The following is a 22532-nucleotide window of genomic DNA, read 5'->3' on the forward strand; positions in this document are numbered from 1 at the left end:
GGGAGATAGAAAGCTCTTGATAAAGTGTTAAATCTTAGATTGTCAAGGGATTTCTATAGTGGAAAGAGAGTTGGAACATTAAATTTTGGAGACTGTATTTAGCGATATGGTATCCACATGTTTTCGACCCCGAACGTGCCAAAGGAGAAGCTGGAAAAGACTAAAAATTATTGACATCCTATTAAATTAATATTCTTGAAAGCCTGCAAAGAAATGGATGTAAAAATTTCGTAGCTAGCTTCGCTCGCAATGATGTGTTGATAGGATGCGAGTTTGGCGCTTTAATGAGGTGAATGTGAGGTTTTATACTATAGGCTAGGGTTACCAGACGTCCGGTTTTTCCCGGACATGTCCTACATTTTAGCCTTATGTCCGGCGTCCGGGAGGAATTTTTTAAAAATATCATAAATGTCCTACATTTTGAGCGTCACATAATATTAATTAGGAAAATACGTAACAGGAAAAAATCATGCAAGTTACAAGTCTATGGACTGCGCTTCCAAACTCAATAGTAAAATTTATTTTGATTCAGTCATTGCCCAAAAAGAAAAAAAGTTTGTCCTGCTATTAAACAAACGGGAAAACGGAAGCAATTAATGAACAATGTTTTGGGACCACTTTCTGATAGTCACTGTTCAATGCCTGAGCAGAATGTCTTGCCTTAGGGTTTATACTGATGGAACAAGGTGTTGCCCATTTTTATTCAATATACGTAATTTGATTGTAAAGCAGAGGTAGAGAGAACAGAGTTATTCAGGGTGTCTGCCAGTCAAGAAAGTCGTGGAAGTCAAGAAAAAGTAAAGAAATCAACAAGTAGGTCAAGAAGTCAATACAAAGGCAATAAATTATTCTCGTGATCAAGAATTTTTGCTATCATAATGGCTTATTTGTTTGATTTAGTTTATTTTACTTCACTTTTTTCTGTCCCTTTGGCTAATCGCAAAGGTGAGGAGGATGAATGGTGGTAAGATAAGATGGATGAAGGAATGTGTTGTTTCTAGAACTTGTCCTTCTCAGTCACAAACATATAGGGACAAATATAGGTCATAATTCAAATGTTGAGAGAGTACTTTCATTACCATCAGCACAACAGACTCACGAGGGATTTCTTTTTACATAAAGTCTGTAAAATGTTTGGTACTGGTCTATAATTTCAGAGTTTGACTGTTCACTCTAACATAAATATAGTTTGACTAAACCTGAAATTTTGATAAAAATTGTCTTATCTGAGAAGTACCACTTAAATCATGTATTAAGAGGTGTATTGATTTGATTTGATTTGATTTAGTTTTATTTTACTTCGCGTTTTGTGCCTCTTGGCTAATTTGCGAAGATGGGGATGAGTGATGAAATGATGAAATTGATGAATGGACATTCACAAACAACCAAGCCCGACCAGGATTCGAAACCGGGACCCTTGGCGTCGCAGCGCGATGTGCTAACCACTCGGCCACAGGGTCGGGCAAGAGGTGTATTGATTAGTATGATTACAAGTTTAGAATTTTGCATTTAAAAATTCATTAAGAATTCATTTTTTTCAAACTTAAAAGTAATTTGTCAACTACTTTCTAACTTGTTCTATAGAAATATACAGGGTCTGTATTTTAAGTAATGAGAATTTTTTTTTTCTGCCGCGACTAGACGTCAGAGCCCGCTGGGACCGGTTGGAGTTGGTAGTGGGGGGTGTGACCTTGAAAACGCTCCAAGCGGCAGTTGCCTGCTGGCGTCCGTTGAGGCATGATCACGCGTGGCGTGGACGTCTGCAAAGTAGTGTGTGCAAGAGCAAAATGTCATTACCGGAGATGAAAGTTTGGATTTTCGAGTAAGATCCCGAAACAAAACGGCAGAGCACCGCATGGCACACTCCGCAGTCGCCTCGACCAAAAAAGGTGCGCGTATCCAAGTCCAGAAACAAAGCATTGCTGATTGTGTTTTTCGACAAGAAAGGTGTGGTCCACATGGAATTTGTGCCTGCAGGACAGACAGTCATTGGCTCCTTGTACGTGGGGATGTTAAAAAGGTTGAAGAGACGGGTCAAACGAGTGCGACCAGAAAGTGCCGCTGATTGGAAGCTCCATCATGACAATGCGCCATGTCACACGTGCTTCGTGGTTAGAGAGTTCCTGACGAAATCTGCAATCACAACGATTCCTCAGCCTCTCTACAGCCCCGACCTTGCCCCTGCAGATTTTTTCCTCTTTCCCAGAGTGAAAACAGCCTCCACGGAACCCTGGATGCGGTCAAAGCGGCTTGCACGCGTGCTCTGAAGGCTGTTCCAGTTGCTGGCTTACAGGGAGCGTACGACGCGTGGAAAACTCGCCTGCAGAAGTGTGTTGACGCTCAAGGGGCATACTTTGAAGACTACTAAAGATTTGTAGCGATATCTGTAATAAATTTTGTTTTCTGGATTTATTCTCATTACTTAAAATACAGACCCTGTATATTATTTATTGAGAATGTTTTGTGTCCTACATTTTGACTTAATGTCCTACATTTCCCTTACAGCGATCTGGTAATCCTAACTATAGCTGCATTAGAATTGCAAGACAAGTGATAATCTCGATTTGATGAACGATTTTAGAGGTGGTCTTGAGTGATGGGCCCCTTTTTAGGGAGGAGGGGCAGATCAAGTATAGTGTTCAGTAAAGCTACGAAAAAAGTTACTTTCTGTACACACGCTGTCGTAATTAAATACTTTGTGGAGATTACGATATGGTTTGAGGGCACGAATGATATGCTTTAGGGGGATGCGCCATTGGCCTTAGGGGGGATGGGCACCCCTCACCAACGAAAACCAACTGAAGAAGTTAGAGTTGACGAGCTGTATCTTTGCGGGTGGCCTTGGCTACTCCGCGCATAGTGTGTGAAAGATAAGTTTATGTAGTTGCCACCTAATCGCCCTTTGGGTGGTCAACAGCAAGGACAGAACGCAATTTCACCCGCAAAGATACAGCTCGTCAACTCTAATATAATATAACATATATAAGCTATAAGCTAGTATATTTAGAACAAGCATGGCCTATTACAACTTGTTTTATTGCATGCGACTTCGGAGATCAGTCAGAGGTTCCAGTTTCGAAACCTCGTCAAGGCATGGATGTATCATTGTGTTTGTCCCATTGCCACTTTCTGTTAAACTGTAGTTCTATTCCCAATTGGATCATCTGAACGTAAAGCTGACGGACTAAAATCAAACCTTTGACGGCAATTAGCGGTTTTGCCATCTATCGACGGAATTAAGAACTGTTTTAAAATTTATTGATATGCCAGGTAGCAATTCAAAGGAAAGTAATTGAACGTTTATTAGTTATTAATACAGAGTACTTTAGTTTGATCGTAACCAGGGCCGGATTAAGACGAAATTGGGCCTGATGCTTGAAATCTTCGGTGAACAATAAACGCAACGACATTATAGTTACGACACAGCGCAAAGAATAATCGTAGGTGTATAATAAGTAAAGTTGTGTCCGAAATTGGGGCTCCATTCTAAGATTTATTTTCAGGTTAATATAGCAAAAGAAAAACGTTCAGCTTTCGGAAAATTATCGTCTGTCTTCATCTGGGCCTAATGCTGCAGCATGAATAGCACCCACATTAATCCAGCCCTGATCGTAACCCAATGAATATTCCTGAAAAGGAAGACTTGAAATCATTCGTTTGTTTTAGTTAACAATTTGAACGAATTACGTCATTTTCGACCTTTGAAACAAACGATATGCGATAGTCCGTACAATATAGACATAATAAGCACGATACAGTAACGCCGGACCTCGTGGCGCAACGGTAGCGCGTCTGACTCCAGATCAGAAGGTTGCGTGTTCAAATCACGTCGGGGTCAGCTACATTTTTTTATGTCTGATTTTAATGTAAAAATGTAAAATGCTTTAAATACCTTACAGTCCCTTTACATTTGGTCAGCATATGAAAAACTATCATATTCAGGTTAATTTGATTCCGTTCACCTTCTATGGTTCTTACATTTCTGTGAAAATGAAATAACTTACTGCATATTCATGATACTAATGTGGTGAAATACAAGAACGTTCCCTTTTGGGGCAGATATGCAGTACATTTTCGCATTGTCTACTATAGATCGACCACAAGGAAAAAAACCTTGGGTCGAAAAGTCCCCGCGCAGCTTTCCCTTCTTCCCTCCACCTCGGGCCATAAGGAAGCATGGTCCACTATCCCCCTCCCCTACTCAAGGGTGTAGGGTGCACAGGAGTCGCGGGTCTGCGCAGGTTGTTTTACTCGTGGTTCCACTATAGCACAACATTATCCTTTTCAAGAAGCATATAGCTAATAATACAATCTAGTAACCTTGGTGGCTGAGCGCGTTGAATAGGTCGCCATCGGAGGTTACACGTTCGAAGTACGGAGTGAGCGTTCTTTGGTCAGTAATATATCTTTATCCGTTTAATCTTAGGGTAGGGATGGTATCGAATCTCATCTCAAAGTTGGAGACAGGAGAACATGATGCTAATCATGAAGAGAGAATATAAAACTTATGAAAGAAAAATCACAAGCACATATGGACAGGACAGGATTATACTGTTTGTGGGTTCACGTGGCAGAGGGGTTGGCATTTGAGTGCTTTCTCAAAAGGTCATTCCTTCCCTTACGCCCCTGTACATTAACTGGATCCAATATGCTAAATTTTGAATTAAGCGTGGATTATCAAGTTTTACTCACGAACGACTCGATTTTACGACCTCTAAATTTTATTTCGAAGGAGTCGTTGGAATTTGGACCGATTTTGATTCACCCTCGAACTCCATACGCAAAAATTGCTTCAAAATTGTTCTTAGGACTCTTTTGAACGGCCCTCGTTTCAAAATTCAATGTTAGATTAATTAAATAATAATAAATTTTAATACGAAGACCTATATAGCACAAGTTGCTCGGAAAAGTGTCTATGAGTATTTTCATAAAATTTCTCTTGCATCTTTACGTGGTTTTAAGGTATGGGTTTGCTGTCAGCAGCTTGCTTGCCAACTCTACTTCAAATGATATCCCACAGTTGCCGATGGATCAAAGATGACGTGAAAATTTTCAAAAAAATCGAAGCGCGGGGTCACGAAATCGCACATCAATCGGCCTGATAAAACAGCTGGGCTCTGAAAAATTAAACATAATTCACAAACAAAACTTTATTTAGATCTTCATTTAACTTTATTTAACCAACAAGTTCAGTTACGACTATGAATTACGTCCCAAAATTTTCAAAAAAACTGGACCGCTCATTGGCAAGTAAACCATGGCCAATATTTTGCCCAGGACCTCGTATGGTTTGCCCGGTGACCAAAGCCTCGCTGGCCGACAGCGGCTTTAAATGTACCGCTGACGGACGTGCATAGGGGTAGAACAGCGTGAAGCAGCACGTTTTTACATCGCAACCAAAATAAGTGCAACTTATTTTTCGCCCGATTACCTTCGAATGTTCGAATTTTTCACGGTTGCCGGGAAAATGGTCGTTATTTCGACAGGGAGAGTATTCCCGGGGTTGAATTTACTGTATTTTGTTTTGTCGAAATTAGAAAGTGAATTCATTAGTAGCAAACGTGGAACTCGCTGTCCTCTGTGGCTAAGAATCCTGGGCAAGGCATGGACATATCTTAATGTTTCTCCTATCATCCATTTAATCTTTTTTCTATTCGTCGTAGTTAACACTCAAGCAGTACAAAAGCAACGTAAAATAGCCGTAGTAAGTAGAAAGAAAATGTGAATACGTACAGCATGGTTGTAAACACTGGCGTACGCAAAGGGGGACTGATGGGGCTACAGCGCCCTCCGAAATTTTGAGAAAATCAACATTTTGAAATAAAAACAGTGAAGAACTCGGGAAAATCCAGGTTGGTAAATTCATTCCTCCCTCAAAATGACCCCTGTTTGTCATTTTTGAGAGTGGAAAGTTTTTAATATAGGAAATATCTTATTGTGTATGCCGCAAGAAAGAGACTATATACTATCCACATGGTCAATTCCAGACCCTCCAGAAACAAAATCCTGCGTACGCCAGTGGTTGTAAACATTGTCTTTTCCAGAACTCGCAGTATCGAAAGGACACGGTGGGTGACCCGCTGTGTGTTTCTTGTACAGTCACTGGCACATCTGGATTGTAACTTGTATTTATATTTTTATTATTTCGCGTCGCTTTTTTTTTTGGCTATTCGCAACCGTGAGAATGATGAAGGGGCCCTCACAAATCACACCCATGCCCTCGACGGGATTTGAACCCGGGTACCCGAAATTCTTGGTTGTAGCGATTCTATTGAGTTTGTTACAACCCACAACTGTACTATACTACATTTCGTGAATCGAAACAGATCCCTTCACCAGCGGCGGCGCCAGGGTTGACTATCTAGGGGTGCGATGTTGAAAATAATGGAAAATAAGACATGCGTGTATGCTTTAGCCAATACATCAAATACTAATCAACTTTTAGTGGGCTTCTATGAAAATATGCAAATCATTTGATTCATTTTTGCTTGCTTGCTTTGACCAGAAACTATTTTTGGTTATTACAAACTTTTTCCTCTGTGAAGACTTAACAGTATTTTGTCGGTTGAATATTGGTTTTGAAAAGGGGGTACTGATGAAAATTAAGGGGAGCGCAAGCACCACTTCCGATCCCCCCCTCCCCTTTATATACGAGACGAGAGAATACCGTCCCCGGAACGTAGTGCATGATAAGGTCCTCTATTGTCTCTATCACTACCCCATTTGGACATTCGTTGCGAATGGATATACATACAGGAGCCTTGACGGAAGGAATACATGAATGGGATGCCAGGATCCCTTTCCCTTGTTATTTCAAGCATGCGCACATATCCCCCCCTCCTTCGACGTCCTTAACACGCCACCGGCAGGAAGTGCATGCTGTTTCTCAATCACGTGGTCGATCGCCGGAACCGGAAATGACGCAGGCTGGACTTCATTCATTCTCGTTGGACGATCATTCACGAATTGTACTCCTGTTGATTGGGAAGCGATAAGAACGCCCTTGAGGGGAGGAGGTATCGCTGGGGGAGAGGAAGGAGAAAAGGAAATGTATTGCAGGAAACTAAATTTCGTCGAATTTTAGATCCTAGTCTGAGAACGTTGCTCCTGACCTGGTGAGAAATTTCAACAGGCACGAAAGTCATTTGGAACTACACGAATCTAAATCGATCCAATCCGTCAAGGACATGTGTTCAAGTGAAAGTTTTTAAACTCTATTTTATGAACAGACAGCTTATTCTGAACTGGGATCTGAAACACTACATGCCACCATCAGGTTACGATGCTTCGATTCTTTTTTATTAATCGAGTTGGTCTTTTAAGTCCACTTTATGCACGGTAAGGCTAATCGGGACTGGACCTACAGTTTAAAGTGAGATCCGAACCACTATGTGCCTCCACCGGGTATCGAACCCCAGACCCCTTGATTACAAGGCGAAGACACAACAACTTCGATATCGCGGAGGATCACTTAGAATTTTGCATGTCTATCTCTCTCTGGTATTTAGGGAGGATAAGGACGATTGATTGATTGATATATTTTACTTCCCTCTTTGTGCCACTTTTGGTTAATTTTCCAAGATGTGGATGAGTGATTATATTGATGAATGGACACTCACAAATATCCATGCCCAGGCCGGGATTCGAACCCGGGATCTTTGGCATCGTAGCGCGATGTGCTAACCACTCCGCCATGGATGAATTTCGACCTCTTGTTGCTATTTTTTAGTAGTTATTGGAGCCCTGCTACCTCAGCTGGACATTTAAAAAAAAATCACAACGTATGATTTTCTGAAAAATAAATTCGACCCCTCGCAATTGGTTAGAAAGGGACACAGGCATTTTAGGAATAAGTGACTGCTCAACCCATACACCAAAGATTTTTTCGCAACAGCTTCTAAATTCTGTTCACCAAGGACTAATTTTTGGACATTTTAGTTTCATAAATTGCAAATTCTGAATAAATCGCTTGTAGATTCTTCATTTTATTACCTTACCATTTTTTTATGTTCCTAACATAACACTCGTAGAGGCATAGCCAATATTTCTTTTCAGGTGGGGCAGAGGTCGTGTTGTGTGCGATTATATACATATTACATAACGTGCTGGAAAATATTGCCGAAATAAGAAATAACAACTTACAATGTATCCGTAACTATACCGTGTTCATAAAATACAGAAATACTTTTGCCGAAATCCAACACCCCCACAGAAGAGAAAATTTAAGATTTTAATTTTTGCACAGAATGTACGTATATTAAAATGTGATCAAATTTGCGAGAAATAAGAAAAAAACGAAAAATACTAAATTTATATTATTTATCGACTTAGCATGCATGGAAAAACATCTTTAGCATGTCACTGTACCAACTTATAAGCAATATTGGACAATGAATAACTTTTTTTTTTAGTTGTAGCCTTTGTCCAAATTAGGTCTATAGACATAGTTACAGCATTTATATGTTGTTTCAGTTAGTTTTCTTGTTATTACATGCAAATAAGAACCAATCAACAAAGATTAGTGCTAGTTTTTTTTCCAATTCAAAATCTCAAAAGATATGAATTCGATTCCCGAGGTGGGTGATCTAGGGTAGGAAATATTTCGGCAGTATCCCCGCATAGAGCGGCTCTGGGACTCATCCAGCCTTAAATAAATGGGTACCTGGGGGCAAGCCTGGAGGGTAAAGGCAGCCGGAGCGTGGTGCTGATCACATCATCTCCAAAATGGCAGAGGTCGAGATGTGTCGGGCCCTACTCCCTACATCACATAAATGTGCCTTCAGGGCACGGTGCTATATGCTTCTTTGTGTGTCTAAAAATATCCATGCTAGCAGTGGCGTGCTCAGGAGGGGTTACATATACATTATTTTAATAGTCAGTCCTTATTTTGCCATCTTTTCCGGCATTTGACGTTCTTTTTTAGGAATGCTGGGCCAAAGGGAGGGGAGGTATGACCCCCACAACCCCCCACCCATTGAGCACGTCACTGCATGCTGGAGCAGGATGATTTGGCAAAAAATCGGAATGGACTTGATCCCGGTAAGCTCATGAACACATCCATCTGGGTTTATTGAAAATCGAGTTTATTTTTAAAGAAAGGTGTTCCGCTTGCTTTCGCTCGTAGGCATGTCGATCGCGCTCGGCTCGGCTGTCCACTTGGTGTTCCACGCCGGATATGCGGTCTCTCGAAACGGAAGTCGTTCCCTGCTCCACCGGAAGTGGCACTTCTCTACACTTCCTGTCACATTAAGGAAAAGGGAAAGGGATGTAGGTGATCCTTACGAGGGTCAAAGGAACCATCGAAGGGGCTGCGAACCCTTCATCAGCTACGAATACCGAATGTCACATTCTTTACGAGAGGGGAAAAAAAGTTGTTATTTTGTTGCCTTAGGGAATGATAACACACATCTTCGGTCAAGACTTTTGAATTCTTGGCATATATCAACACTTCAGAGCCCAAAAGCTGGCTTTTATGTGCGTTTTCTTGATAATTAACTTATTTCACCTACAGCCGAGATATTGAGAATCAAGTACGAATATTATGAATTCGATTTATAGGCGGAAAGGGGAAAAAAATGATTGATTAATTTACCTTATTTTACTGCGCTTTTTGTGCCACTTTTGGCTAACTTGCGAAGATGGGGATGAGTAATGACATGATGAATAGACACTCATAAATATCCATGCCCAGGCCGGGATTCGAACCCGGGACGGGACACCTTCCGTCGTAGCACAATGTGCTAACCACTCCGCCACGGGGAGTGGCGGAAGGGGAAAAATGTTGGTTAGTGTGTTGACTAACGTTAGTTGGGTCCAGTGCATATTACTTTTAACATATTCTTAATACGTTCAATTATATTATAGTCGTGGTCATGATCATTGCCAGAAATTTTCATGGGGCTCAGGCTGACAAAAAAATTGTATGAATACCAATTATTATAAACTAATAATAAACTACTATTTTATTGGTAATTATTAATATTGTGCTTGTCACCATGCTCCTCAGTATTGCTATTTTGCATTACTTTCACAAAGTGTTGTATCTTGCAAGCAGAACGTTCAAGGCACATCATCCCACTATTATTATTAATATCCAGCCCAACTGCTTTTCTATTTTTCGAATTTCATAACGTTAATATTCTGAAATGAATAGTTACTTTATTATTAACATTTGTACATTTGGTTCGAGCACAAAATCTTGAAAAGTTAGGGAGAAATGTCAGTTACAAAGTTACGTTGCGGGATCTTTTGCATAAAAAATCTGATTCTTGGAATTTTGCAAACTGAATACTAATTCCTGAGCTTTATTTCTGCTAAAATTTAAGTGTTTGCTCTTTCCTAAAACGAACTATTATAATTTCCTAGAGAGTGAGGGATACTGGTGACACCGATGGTCCTAGTATGAAAACAGGAATGGGGGAGAAAGAAGATATTAATATTGTGGGTTTCACGCTGTTTATTTACTACATGTACATAAAATTCATTTTCGCACGTGACTTTCACACCAAGTCTGCAATCACAGATTAGCAGTGTGCCATTTTTTTTTATCAGCTTGCACCTTTTTTGCAGTAATAACATCGCATCCTTTTCAAAAACAACCCAATCAACAATCATTCATATCGCTATTTTTTGCACTCGCACATAGAAAGAGAAAATATTTCTAGCGGTTTCCATCTCGGGACATTATCCTATTTTTTTTTTTTTTAAATGTACTTCTCTTTTCAGTATCAACGAATTTGCAGAGAAACAGCCTATATACATATTGCATTACTGTACAGAAGTATTTTCAATTTATGTGTATCAAATGAACTTGACGGATGTTGTGTAGTCTTTCATAGTGATGTTATAACGATGGTACGATGAAAAGTGAAAATTGCGTTTGCACTAGCAATGGAAAATAGCAGCTGTCATAAATATTTTGGATTACATTTGCAGATTGCATTCTCTATATGAACCACATAATCAGCTATAAATCCAGATTTTCATGGGAAAATATTCCAATTGTGACCAGTGCTCGAAGTGGAAAGGGATGTTATTCTAAAAATGTTTTAAAAGTCCGATCTATGCCACATCTTAAACTCACTTCTACCGCACCTAGTGTAATTAGCATAGTTTCAAAATTAAATTCAGTATGGTGACAATTGACCATAATCATTACAGATAGCTCTTTCTTCATTTCTGATATTTTCAGTAATAGCAAACAAATGTGAGATATTTGTTATAATTGCTAGATGATGTGGCGATTTTGTGTTTTTATTTCATTAGTCGCACTGACAGTAGTTCTCAGACAATAGAGAACCAAGCTCTTTAAATACTCTAATATTTCAACACAATGTTCTTCATGAACTGTATGAAAATGAAATAAAACACAGTTATTCTGAAACAACAAAAACAGTTGTTTTCCACTTACAATATGTTTTGTATGATATGTTTATGAACGTTATCTTTTAATTTGTGTTATTATATTTTGCATAAGCTGCTGCTTTGGGTGGAATCAAATTCCACATTAGCTTAAATGGGCAAAAACTTGGGACAGTACACTTTTTCGATGACAGAGTCAAACGCAAATTTTCATTTCATTGTACACCGACACAGAAAAAAAAATTACCTTATTAAAAATAAATATTGGACCGAAGTTTTCGGGCAAAGTACAAAAGAAAATATCGGTTTTGTGTCCATTGAATATTTACTGGAACGTCTTCGTAATGGCTTCTTAGAGATTGTTATGATATCTGATCTTGAAAAGTGATAGATTATCTTTTACACATGAGAAAGATTCAAAAGTTCGGGGAAACACGTCATGGTGGTTGAAACTGATTAACTGGCAACACTGCTCCTTGAGCACTTCAACATTATAACGACTCCATTGTTCCTAAAAGTGAGTTGGTAATGCGATCAGATTCAGACGACTATGCAATAATTCACATAACCAACGTTGCCCAAATATAGTAGAGATGTTTTCCCGGATGATCGAATTGAATGTCACCCAGAATGACTTTTTCTCAGATGTCTCTATGTCCCCTACTAACAATAAAGCATCTGTACGACCACTAATTGAAACAAGGTTGCCATTTCACATCCCTTTCAACCAGATTGATACGATTCCGAGAACTTTTTGAACGCACCTCACATATTTCATATGTGGCTAATTTTTTCTCCATGTATTCGTATTAAAATATCTATACCTCATCTTTGCCTTCTGCAGTTGATATACTGCAACTCAAAATCACCATTGTCATATACTCACTGTTGATTTCTTTTTTTAAAATTATTGTTATGCGTTGTTTCAAAGACATCCACCTGGATACATACACCACCAGCTATTATATTATGTACTTTCATACACATTACAAAATTAAATTACAAAATTTGAAATTGTTTCTTAAGCTCGACCATCAATTGCCAATCAGTCTTCAGGAGGTCATCACGGAAGTAGTCCTTGCAGGCGTCAATAGACTGACGACTTATCTGAAATGAGAGAGAGGAGGATTAATTGAATTCGGCCAAACAAATGCGAACAATGGTCACTGTACAGTCACGGACACTCCTGGGTGTGTCTGTGACTGTACAATAGTCACTATTTCTCCATCCACCGCAAGAACGAAACAAAATCACGTGACTTTGGAAAAATTGTTTATTTCCTATGCGTTAGTTATGAAGTTATCTTGCCCATAAATACATTGGTCGTAGCTGTACAGGTCATAATACAAGAACTTCAAAAAAGCAATTACTTCGAGTGGGCTACGATATTCCTACGGGTAAGATTCCGGCACAGCTGATATGCGAACTACGAATAGAATTTCTCAGAAATTTTTGTTTACATTGACTTTGTTCTTACAGAGGACAGAGAATAGCGACCAGACTTCTAGAGGCCTTCTTCATTCTTTCAACCCTCGTGACTAAGATATTGCAACATACATAAAACCATCGTATCGTAAATTTCGATGTTTTCCTAACGATATACTGCAGTATCATTAGCGCATGCTGAGATCAATATATGGGTTATCTCACCATTGTGTCCGAACTAAAAAAAAAGAAGTTATTTTTAAGGTGCTAACGTTTTAGAATTAAAAATTGAAATCAGTAATAACATAATAATAATTATTATAGATCCATGCTCATAAACATGAAAATGCCACAAACGAAGAAATAAAATATGTGTTTAATGAAATGAGCAAAATAAATAGGGAATATGAAAAAAATGGTTTATTGATTTGAAATTGTCTTCCTGGCGAAAACAATACGAAATACGAAAATGTTAATGGTAAAAATGTTTTAACTAAGCCCCGCGACAGGTTAATCCTGCAGAAACTTTTCGCATATATAAACGTGCGCGCAGAAAATAGTTCCGCTGCAATACTGCGGATTTTCTCATTGTCTGTGATATGAACAGCTCAGCGGTTAAGGTGAAACTGGCACGAGGGTGCTGAGTGCCGCTCTAGAGTGGATTGATACATAAAACCTACTGCAAACTTAACCTCTCGCGGGGCTTAGCTGTGTTCTTACAATAATTATAATAGTTCTATTTTCTAATGCCAAATTGGCATTTTATATTACGGTTCATGTTATTTGTTTGCACGTTGAAAGAAAACAATAATAAGTCTTATTAAAAGAAACTGAATGACTTCTGAATATTTGAAACTGAATATTTTCCAATATTACACTAGTTCCAGTACTTCAAAAGTTTAATTTGCACACTATTCAAAGGGGTAAAAAAGCGACGTAAAATAAACAGAAATAGAAATTATACGAATCAGAATTGCATTGCCAACCTATGGCGACCTGGTAGTCAGTTTGTCACGAAACCAAAAATCACAGTCGCGTTTTGAAACTTGCTACAAGTCAGTGTTTGTTTAAAGTGGGATATGAACCACTATGTGCATAGGCATAACTTGGCGGGGGCAAGGGGGACATCCGCCTCCCCAAATTTTCAGGTTTATTAAAATTTACAAGTTAAGAATACTTTTGTTAACATCCTAAGACCTGAGAAGCTAAGTAATAAATAATACTATTTATGATTTCACAAATGTTTAACACTTATTTAGCAAATAATCCTATTTTTATGGGATGAAAAACTTTGGACTCTGCCCCCCTCCAAAAGTAACGCTTCAAGTTCGTACCTGCACCCACAAAGTTAAGTCCCAATTACGCCCATGACTATGTGCCTCCACCGGAGATCGAATCCGGGTGCTCCTGATTACAAGACAACAGCGGGAACCGGGGAGGTCCGTTTTTTGCAGTCTTCCGTTAGCTTTAGACACGAAACAAAATCCCAAAATCACCCTATACCAGAAGCAAACACCAAATATATGTTTAGGCAAGGAACCCCCGTTCCAAGAAAAGGTCACATGGTTAAATGCGGAACGCGAGAAGGTAAGGAAGGAAATATTCGTCAAAGAAAATTATTAAAAAAAAAGTCGGCAAAAATTCACACACGCAGCTGCTAAACAGTTATTATAAGAATCGATGCCATGAGAGGTGGTGTTGCCGCAAGGAATAAACACCAGCCGGTAAAGACAAGCAGACAGGAAATGTTGAAACCGGATGTTTTGATCACTTCGTTCAACAGCTTCACCAAGCAGCGGGGGAATTCCTTTGAAAGTAACTTCCAAACTGGAACCGAAGGAATACGCTGCAGAGATCTTGTGAGAAGGGACGTGAAAAAAATCCCCTTAAAAGAAATGAAGAACTGTGCATGAATAAAAAAGAAATTGTGAACATGAAGTTTCAAATAAAAAAAGGTATTGTTAAACTAAGGATAAAATCTTCAATTGATCTAACCAACGTTTTTTTCTTTTTTTAAATTTTTTCCCCCAGATATTCTAAATTCTGAAAAATTTAGTTCTGTTTAGAATTCCGAGTCTGTTCTTGCAATAGCATCAGCTCAAGGGAGTGGGGCGGGGGCCATAACTCTCCCTCTTGGCTCGAAAAACGTACAATGCAAGAAACCATTGCAAGATATATGACTTACCACTAAAAGAAAAGTTACAACCCTTCCTGCGAAAAATGCTGACAATTGTGCAATTGAATAGCATCGTGGTGTTATGTTGCTTAGATAACAGCGAATGTTTCTTTAGACAGCACGATCACGGAAGCAGCAAAGAAATACAGAGTAATATTTATGATATCGCAAATAATTTTGAACGGAATTTTTGTGGGATGGAAGACTTTGCGAGTCTCTCCCCCTCCCCACCCTCCAATGCTCAAAATTAGATCCTCATTAGCTAAAAGTAGCAGAAACTAAAATAAACCAAATGAACCATTCTTCATTATATCTACCGCCAATCACTAGAAAGGCAATCTGAATTGCACATTGTTTTATGCAAGACGTCTTGGAAAACCAGCTGAAGAATGCATCGTTACATTTAATAGGAAAAAAGAAAATGAAATGTCAAGGCCAACACGTTCCTATTGTTTCCGGAAAGCTCCATTTGACGCATGCAAAGTGCACTCAGGCGCGGTCAACCGGTGAAGCATGCAACTGGCCGAGACCATTCAGCGAGTCCCGACCGCCAGGTTATCCGGGATCTCCTGTTCAATGGGCAAAATGAACACCGCGTGCGTGTTTCGTATCGATCAGCCTAGTTCATTCACAATCGGACGCGGCTAACTTCCCGTGTTGCATCTACGTTCGCTCTGTCTGCATCCACACAGTATAAAAACTCATAGAACTGGGGTGGCAACAGAACACTCCTTTTGGCGGTATTGGCGTTGTTTAGCACCATCTTTGCTGTCAAACCACACATTAGGGTGTTACACCACTTTTGGCGACAAAACAGATGCTTTTTTTTTTCTTTTCTTAGCGTGTAGATAATGAATTGTCCTCCTCCGTGGCCGTGTGGTCTAAAAGACGCTGTGCTTTGAACTCCGACTGCGGGACTGTATGGGTTCGAGTCCGCCTGGTTCTCGGCCTGTGTATAGGACCGGTGGCAACCCACCATCGTGAAGAAATTGGGGAGCTACGAGTGAGTAGCGTAACCTGGTCTGGGAAATCTCCTATAACGGCTGAGGGTTCGACGTGCTGACACCACGTCACCCCAGTACCAGCGATCTCCACATAACTAGGTAGGATTGTGGAAGGGAGACTGGCAGTCAGGAGATAGGCCAAAGCCGTTCTAGGACTGTAGAGTAAGGGGGTTAGATAATGAATAGAAACTCTTACATATTCTAGTAATTTTGTAAAGTTTATTGATTGATTGATTGTTTATTACTTCGCTTTTCTGCCACTTTTGGCTAATCGCGAGGCCAGGATTCGAATCCGGGACGCTATGCTAACCACTCCGTCACGTACGTCGGCTTATGCAAAGTTTAAGTATACTCTAGGCTAATTGAGACAGGGCTTACAGTGGACGTTTAATCACTGTGCAATGTGCTCCCACCGGGGATCGAACCCGCGATCCCTTGATTACAAGGCGACAGGGAAGCTGAGATACCAGGGAGGTCCTATCTGGTAATTTAAGGTCTCTACGAGTAATTTATAGGAGCTGCCCGATGGTGTGGTGGTAATGATGTCGTCTTTAATCATGGGGTCCCGTGTTCGAACCCTCGTGAAGGCACACTGCACTTCTAAACTGTAACTCTATCTGTGCGTAAAGTGAAATAAATCAAACCTGCATCAATTTGTATTTTTTCTTATTTTACACAGCTTTTATGGCTACTAATCGCGATTATGATGCTGAATAAACAGATGAATGACAAAGAAACATCCATGTCAAGGTCGGGGCACGAAACTAGAACTTTCGGTGGCGAAATCGTGATAACCCACAACAGACGTTATTATTATTATTATTATTATTCACTCTCATCGCCACCATCATTATATTCTGTCCGGGTTAGAGTTCTAGCTACCAGTGGCGTATACCGAGTCCAAGATCTGGGCTATCTCACTATATGACGTCGTCCTAGGCTATGAATACAAATAAATTTACCAAGTCCTAAGAAATCAGGTTGCCAACTCATAAGAAATCAGGTTACCAACTCATAGGAAATCAGGTTGCCAACTCATAGGAAATCAGGTTGCCAACTCATAGGAAATCAGGTTGCCAACTTATAGGAAATCAGGTTGCCAACTCATAGGAAATCAGGTTGCCAACTCATATAAAATCAGGCTACCAACTCATAAGAAATCAGGTTGCCAACTCATAAGAAATCAGGTTGCCAACTCATAAGAAATCAGGTTACCAACTCATAAGAAATCAGGTTGCCAACTCATAAGAAATCAGGTTGCCAACTCATAAGAAATCACGTTGCCAACTCATAAGAAACCAGGTTACCAACTCATAGGAAATCAGGTTGCCAACTCATAGGAAATCAGGTTACCAACTCATAGGAAATCAGGTTACCAACTCATAGGAAATCAGGTTACCAACTCATAAGAAACCAGGTTACCAACTCATAGGAAATCAGGTTGGCAACTCATAAGAAATCAGGTTGCCAACTCATAAGAAACCAGGTTACCAACTCATAAGAAATCAGGTTGCCAACTCATGAGAAATCAGGTTACCAACTCATAGAAAATCAGGCTGCCAACTCATAAGAAATCAGGTTGCCAACTCATAAGAAATCAGGTTGCCAACTCCAGAATCGGCATCATCATCTCACTGGTATGAATAATATTATTTACAATTTCTGATCGATTTATCTCCTGTATTTTATTCTCTAGACTTCAGGATTCGCAGATAGCCTAGCCAGCCTAGAATATACGCTCCTGCCAGCAACCATTATGCAAAACAGGCATTGCCAGGGATTAATTCAACATTTTCGATCTAGGGTGTGTAAGTGGGTATTTAGGGTAATATTAGAGCGAAAAGGTTATAATTGGGCTTTAGTGATACATTTTTAGAAGGGCATTGAGGTGTGTGCGGTTAAATCACTGGGCATTGCTATATGAGGTATGGACATGAAAAATTCGCACTGGACACTACACAACAAAAAGTTACAACATAGGGGGAAAAAGCCAATAACATTAGTAGCTTGGTAGATACAATTCCCCATCGAACTCCATCCTTAACACGTAATAATAATAACGAAGTATAATGAGCCGGCCTCTGCTTAACTGAGGTGTCTCAGGTTCGAAATCATCATCATTCATCCTTATCGTAGCAATTAACCTAAGAGATAGAAAAGCGACGTAAAATATAGAAAACACAAAGACAGCCTATGAAGAACCGGTAGAAATAGGAACAAATGCAGAAAGCATTCCAAGGCACTGGCCAATGTGAACATCCGACCAAAATTAAAAATGGTGTACGATATAATATTAAGGTCAGGTGAAAAGGAAAGAAACAAGAAAAAACAATTACTTCCCGTAAATGTGTTCCACCCACACGACTATCTGAATACAGTAAATTACGAAAGACAATGCCTCATTCACAGAGCGAGTGGGCACGTCGACATTCCCGACCGACACCCTGGTGGTTGTTGCTGTACCAAAAATAGTCATGCAGAGTTCTGGGAATTCAAATTTCCCAGCAGCTGGTTTTCCTGTATGGGTTGAATAGGGCGTATTGAATGGGGTCTTGCCGAAGCTATGGGAATTTCAGTTATGGCTCGGTCACAATAGGCGAAGGCAGCTGGGGTCCGTTTGACACTTCACCGGGCCATCCCCACCCCGACGGGGGGACCTACTTCTCACTTCCGGTTCCGCTGCGGCACTCCACCCCCATTCACAGCCCAGACCCCACCCTTGACCTTCTCAATCCCGAAGCAGGCCAGGAATATCTTTCTCCCCCAGAGCGCGTCAATCAGACCAGGCTACAGTTTCCTTTTCCAGCCGGAAAACCTCCCTCTTGCACCCACAGGGGATGGATACTTATCCATATAATAAGCCTGATCGTTTACCTGCTCAAAGTGGTAAACCAACGTCTCATCCTGTGTCAAATTGGCCCGCTTTCGACGAAAGCATTTTCCTTGGCATTTCTGCTACGAACGAATTCTAATACGAATTTTTAATACGATGCACGCAGAAAGGTTACAAACAAAATTCTTAAAAAAAAAAAAAACGTTCTCGTCAATTTTGTGGAACAACTTTTTACTCATACAAATGCAATATTAGTTTTGTTTTGAAGCTCTTTGAATCTGTTTTTAAAATTCATTATCATTGTCAATTCACATTGAGAAACCGATTTTATAGAGATGTTTATTCAACAGAGTAAAGATGTACGTGGAACGTGGCAACACGCAGTTTTCACAGTTCAACGGACACCGCTGTGTCTTCAAATCTGAAAATGAAGAATTTTGTTTAAAACCTTTCTGCCTGCACCATATTAAAATTTCAACACTATCGGACTACCAGTTTTTTTTTATTTACAGAATTTCAAAGATTGCAAAACTAAAAAAAAAATTTTTTTTGTTCTCACGATAAAAAAAAAAATGGTGAGCATAGATTAACGCAGAATTGAATAAGCCAAATTTTAATGTAACTCGTTTGTACGTCGGTCTACTGTTTAATTTTTAATTGGAACCCAAACTCGAGTTTCTATAATTTTTAATCTGATAGTAGGTCATAAATGCAGATGTAAACAATGTATTCCTTCACATTTTTAAAAGCCGATAACTTCAACCGAGGGGAATTGAGTTTCTTACAAAATCAATGACACCGCTAATATGTCACTTTTTTTTCCTGAATATGTTATCCTAGAGTGCACAATTACAGAATTTAATAATGTGGCTACTCACAATGTTGATGGAGTTGTCGGTGGACGCTCCCGCAACTTGTGCACTATTATTGCTTTCGTTATTGTCTGCAAATACTCCTTTGAGTAAGAGTAAAAATTTATCGTGTTCAAATTATATCACTTTTAACATGCGAGCAATGTCAGTCCTACCTAACAAACATTAATGTTTTGTCTCTCCACCTCCCTCACAACAACTTGAAAAAACACTACAGCCTAAAATATCTTTCTGAGATTCGAACCCGGGACCCCTGGCGTCGTAGCGCGCTATGCTAACCACTTCGCCACGGAAGTCGGCTAAAGAACTGTTGGCTATGAGGATTAACAAAAAATAACGCGTAAGAAATTAAATATGTATATTTAATAATCAAGCTCTCGCAATTATGACGGTACCCAAAAGCTAGAAAATTTTTAAAAGAATCCTTCAGGATAAAACTAGACACAGCTTTTTAGAGGTCTGGAAATTAGAACTATATCATAGGTTTTTCAACGACTCTTAACTGTCTTAATTCTCCCCAATATACCTTCGCCCACACGTTACACAACCCAAAAGAGCCATTCCACTTGTGCATCTGGATTGAGAGTCTTAGCTACGTGCTACGTAGACGAGTGATTCAAAATGGATACCCACCTTGCTGACGAGCAGGTCCTTCTCGTCGAAGTGGCGTCCGAACATTTTGGGAGATTCTCCAGGGATGGGCTCGATCTTGATACAGACCTCTTGTCCTTTACGGGCGGAGTCCATGTTCTTGTGGTTCATCTCTATACTCGTCACCACGCCCAGGTCCACGAACTGGAAAACAGCAATCAAGAGGCAACAATCAGTCACCAGATCGGGTTGATTTCTTTTCATATGCATAGGCATTAGTAATGCCAACTCCGCGGTGAATTTACCACGCGGAGAAGGCACCTGTGATCGAGCAAGTGTGGAATTAGATGGTATTGTGTTACGCATGCATGCACGCCCCAATGGTTCTGCCCAAAGGTCGGATTCGTAACATGAAAACATCGACTGCTCTTCAGTTTCTTTAAGCATGCTCACATGTTTAGTCTAATAACTTTAAGGCAGCTTTCGAGGGTGCAAAATCATTGAAGGCTGGTGGGAAGATTTTAATCTAAACACATAAATATATACAGTACTAAATATTTAAAATATACTAAATATACATAAAGGACTTCATATATGACTCCTCACCAGACAGTGAAAAAATTAGAATTTTCGCAGACCCTATCGCTGCATCATCAGTGTTAGGAAGGAGACGGAGAAATTCTCCTAACCTAACACTGATGATGCAGCGATCGAGTCTGCGAAAATTCGAATTTTTTCACTGTCTGGTGAGTGTTTCCTTTCTCTTTCTTTGCTTTATATATATATATATATATATATATATATATATATATATATATATCATATATATGGTATTTATAAAGTTGTAAACTAATTCCTTTACAATATAGAATATATATAAAGTGGTTTGATTATGTATAAGTTTTGCTTTCTATTGACATAAATAAACTACTCAAAATGCTGAACAAAGCAGAATTTATTGTCAAATAAACACCATAAACGTGACGTTTCAACCTTATAGCAAGATCTTAAGACTCTGAACTAAATTCAAATCAAATTCAAATAGTGTTATCATAAATAAATTTATTTATGTTTTAAATTGCCTTGCATTCTTGTTTTATTTTTATTGTGCATATATTGTTATTGGTTTGGATCTGTTGTCTCCTCACACACACACACCCAAATACCAAACTCTCTTTCATGTAGTACACCCTGGACTGCATTTTGCCGACTAGTGAGGCTCTGGCGTCTGGACTCACAGCCAGTAAAATCCTCTGTGGGGCTCGTGTTCATTCATCACCTATCCACATGTTTGTGATTGTACCTTCATCCATCTCATTTCATCACCACTCATCTTCATCTTCGCGATTAGCCAAAAGTGGAAGAAAAGTGAAGTAAAATAAACTATAAATCAATCGTGTATCAACATAATGAGAGGCACAATAATATTTCATCGATTTTTTTTTATATATATGTAGAACGAAGCGGGGGATCCTGAGTGGTTCGGATGTCACTTTAAACTATAGGCCCAGTCCCGATAAGCCTATCTGAGCATATAAAGTGGGCTATAAACAAACTTCGACGGAGACTTGTTCCGTGAAAGTACTGCCCTTAATATTAGCCTGTATGTTTTAATATTCTAAAGAGAAGCTCAGTTCATCAGATCTGGCGATGCAAGTTCCACCGCAGGCTACCATAATCGATCGGTCTCGCAGAGCGACAACAAACGAATCAGATCTAAAGCATTTCGCTGCGGTTTACCAACAGGTTGTAAGAAAGTCAGCAGGCGACAGTAAACCTTGGCAAAGGTCAAGCAGACACTCCCGCAGGATGATGCGGGATTCAGTCGATCCGGGTTCAATGGGGTGGCAGGGTGGACTCCCAAGGTCGCCGCATTCCAACGTAATCAGTACATCCACATTTTATCCTTAACGGCTCTCCTTCCTCCTACGTAATTACAAACAAGGGGACAGACAGGGTACAGGATTCCATTCACGCGTTCTAACTCCCTTGTAGAAGAAAGAAACAAAATACTGCTTAGAAGAACCAAATGACTCGATAAAAGTTTCGGTTAAATCTTACTTGCCTATTGTGTAAAATGTTGTTCGGTCACAAGTAACAATTGTTAGCAAATCCGTCAAAATGACATGCAAATCGAGCTATGGATGTTCAAACACGTTTTATTTCGTACAGTAACATTATTATTGTTGTAAATTTCAGCAGGTGTTGTTACACCACTCATACGTATCAAGCAAAATGTTTTCCTAATTTTCTGCGTTGTGTCCAAGAAG

General features: G+C 39.6%; 1 protein-coding gene and 1 non-coding gene across 2 annotated transcripts in view; one reads left to right on the top strand and one right to left on the bottom strand.

Annotated features, from left to right (window-relative positions):
- The first annotated feature begins 3766 nt into the window (after positions 1-3766).
- On the top strand, positions 3767-3838 carry TRNAW-CCA (transfer RNA tryptophan (anticodon CCA)). Its single transcript has one exon. It is a non-coding gene; the product is annotated as a tRNA-Trp (tRNA).
- A 6606-nt stretch (positions 3839-10444) lies between these two features.
- eIF5B (eukaryotic translation initiation factor 5B) overlaps positions 10445-22532 on the bottom strand; it is a 209279-nt gene continuing 197191 nt past the window's right edge. The window contains exons 21-22 of the mRNA XM_083119335.1: positions 20305-20466; positions 10445-12468 (exon numbers count right to left, since the gene is read on the bottom strand). Of these exons, the coding sequence (XP_082975461.1) occupies positions 12361-12468; positions 20305-20466 (270 nt within the window). The 3' untranslated portion in view covers positions 10445-12360. The remainder of the gene's footprint in view (positions 12469-20304; positions 20467-22532) is intronic.

Source organism: Lepisma saccharinum, chromosome 3 (genome assembly GCF_977018435.1).
Source record: "Lepisma saccharinum chromosome 3, izLepSacc3.1, whole genome shotgun sequence".
Classification (NCBI taxonomy): domain Eukaryota; kingdom Metazoa; phylum Arthropoda; class Insecta; order Zygentoma; family Lepismatidae; genus Lepisma; species Lepisma saccharinum.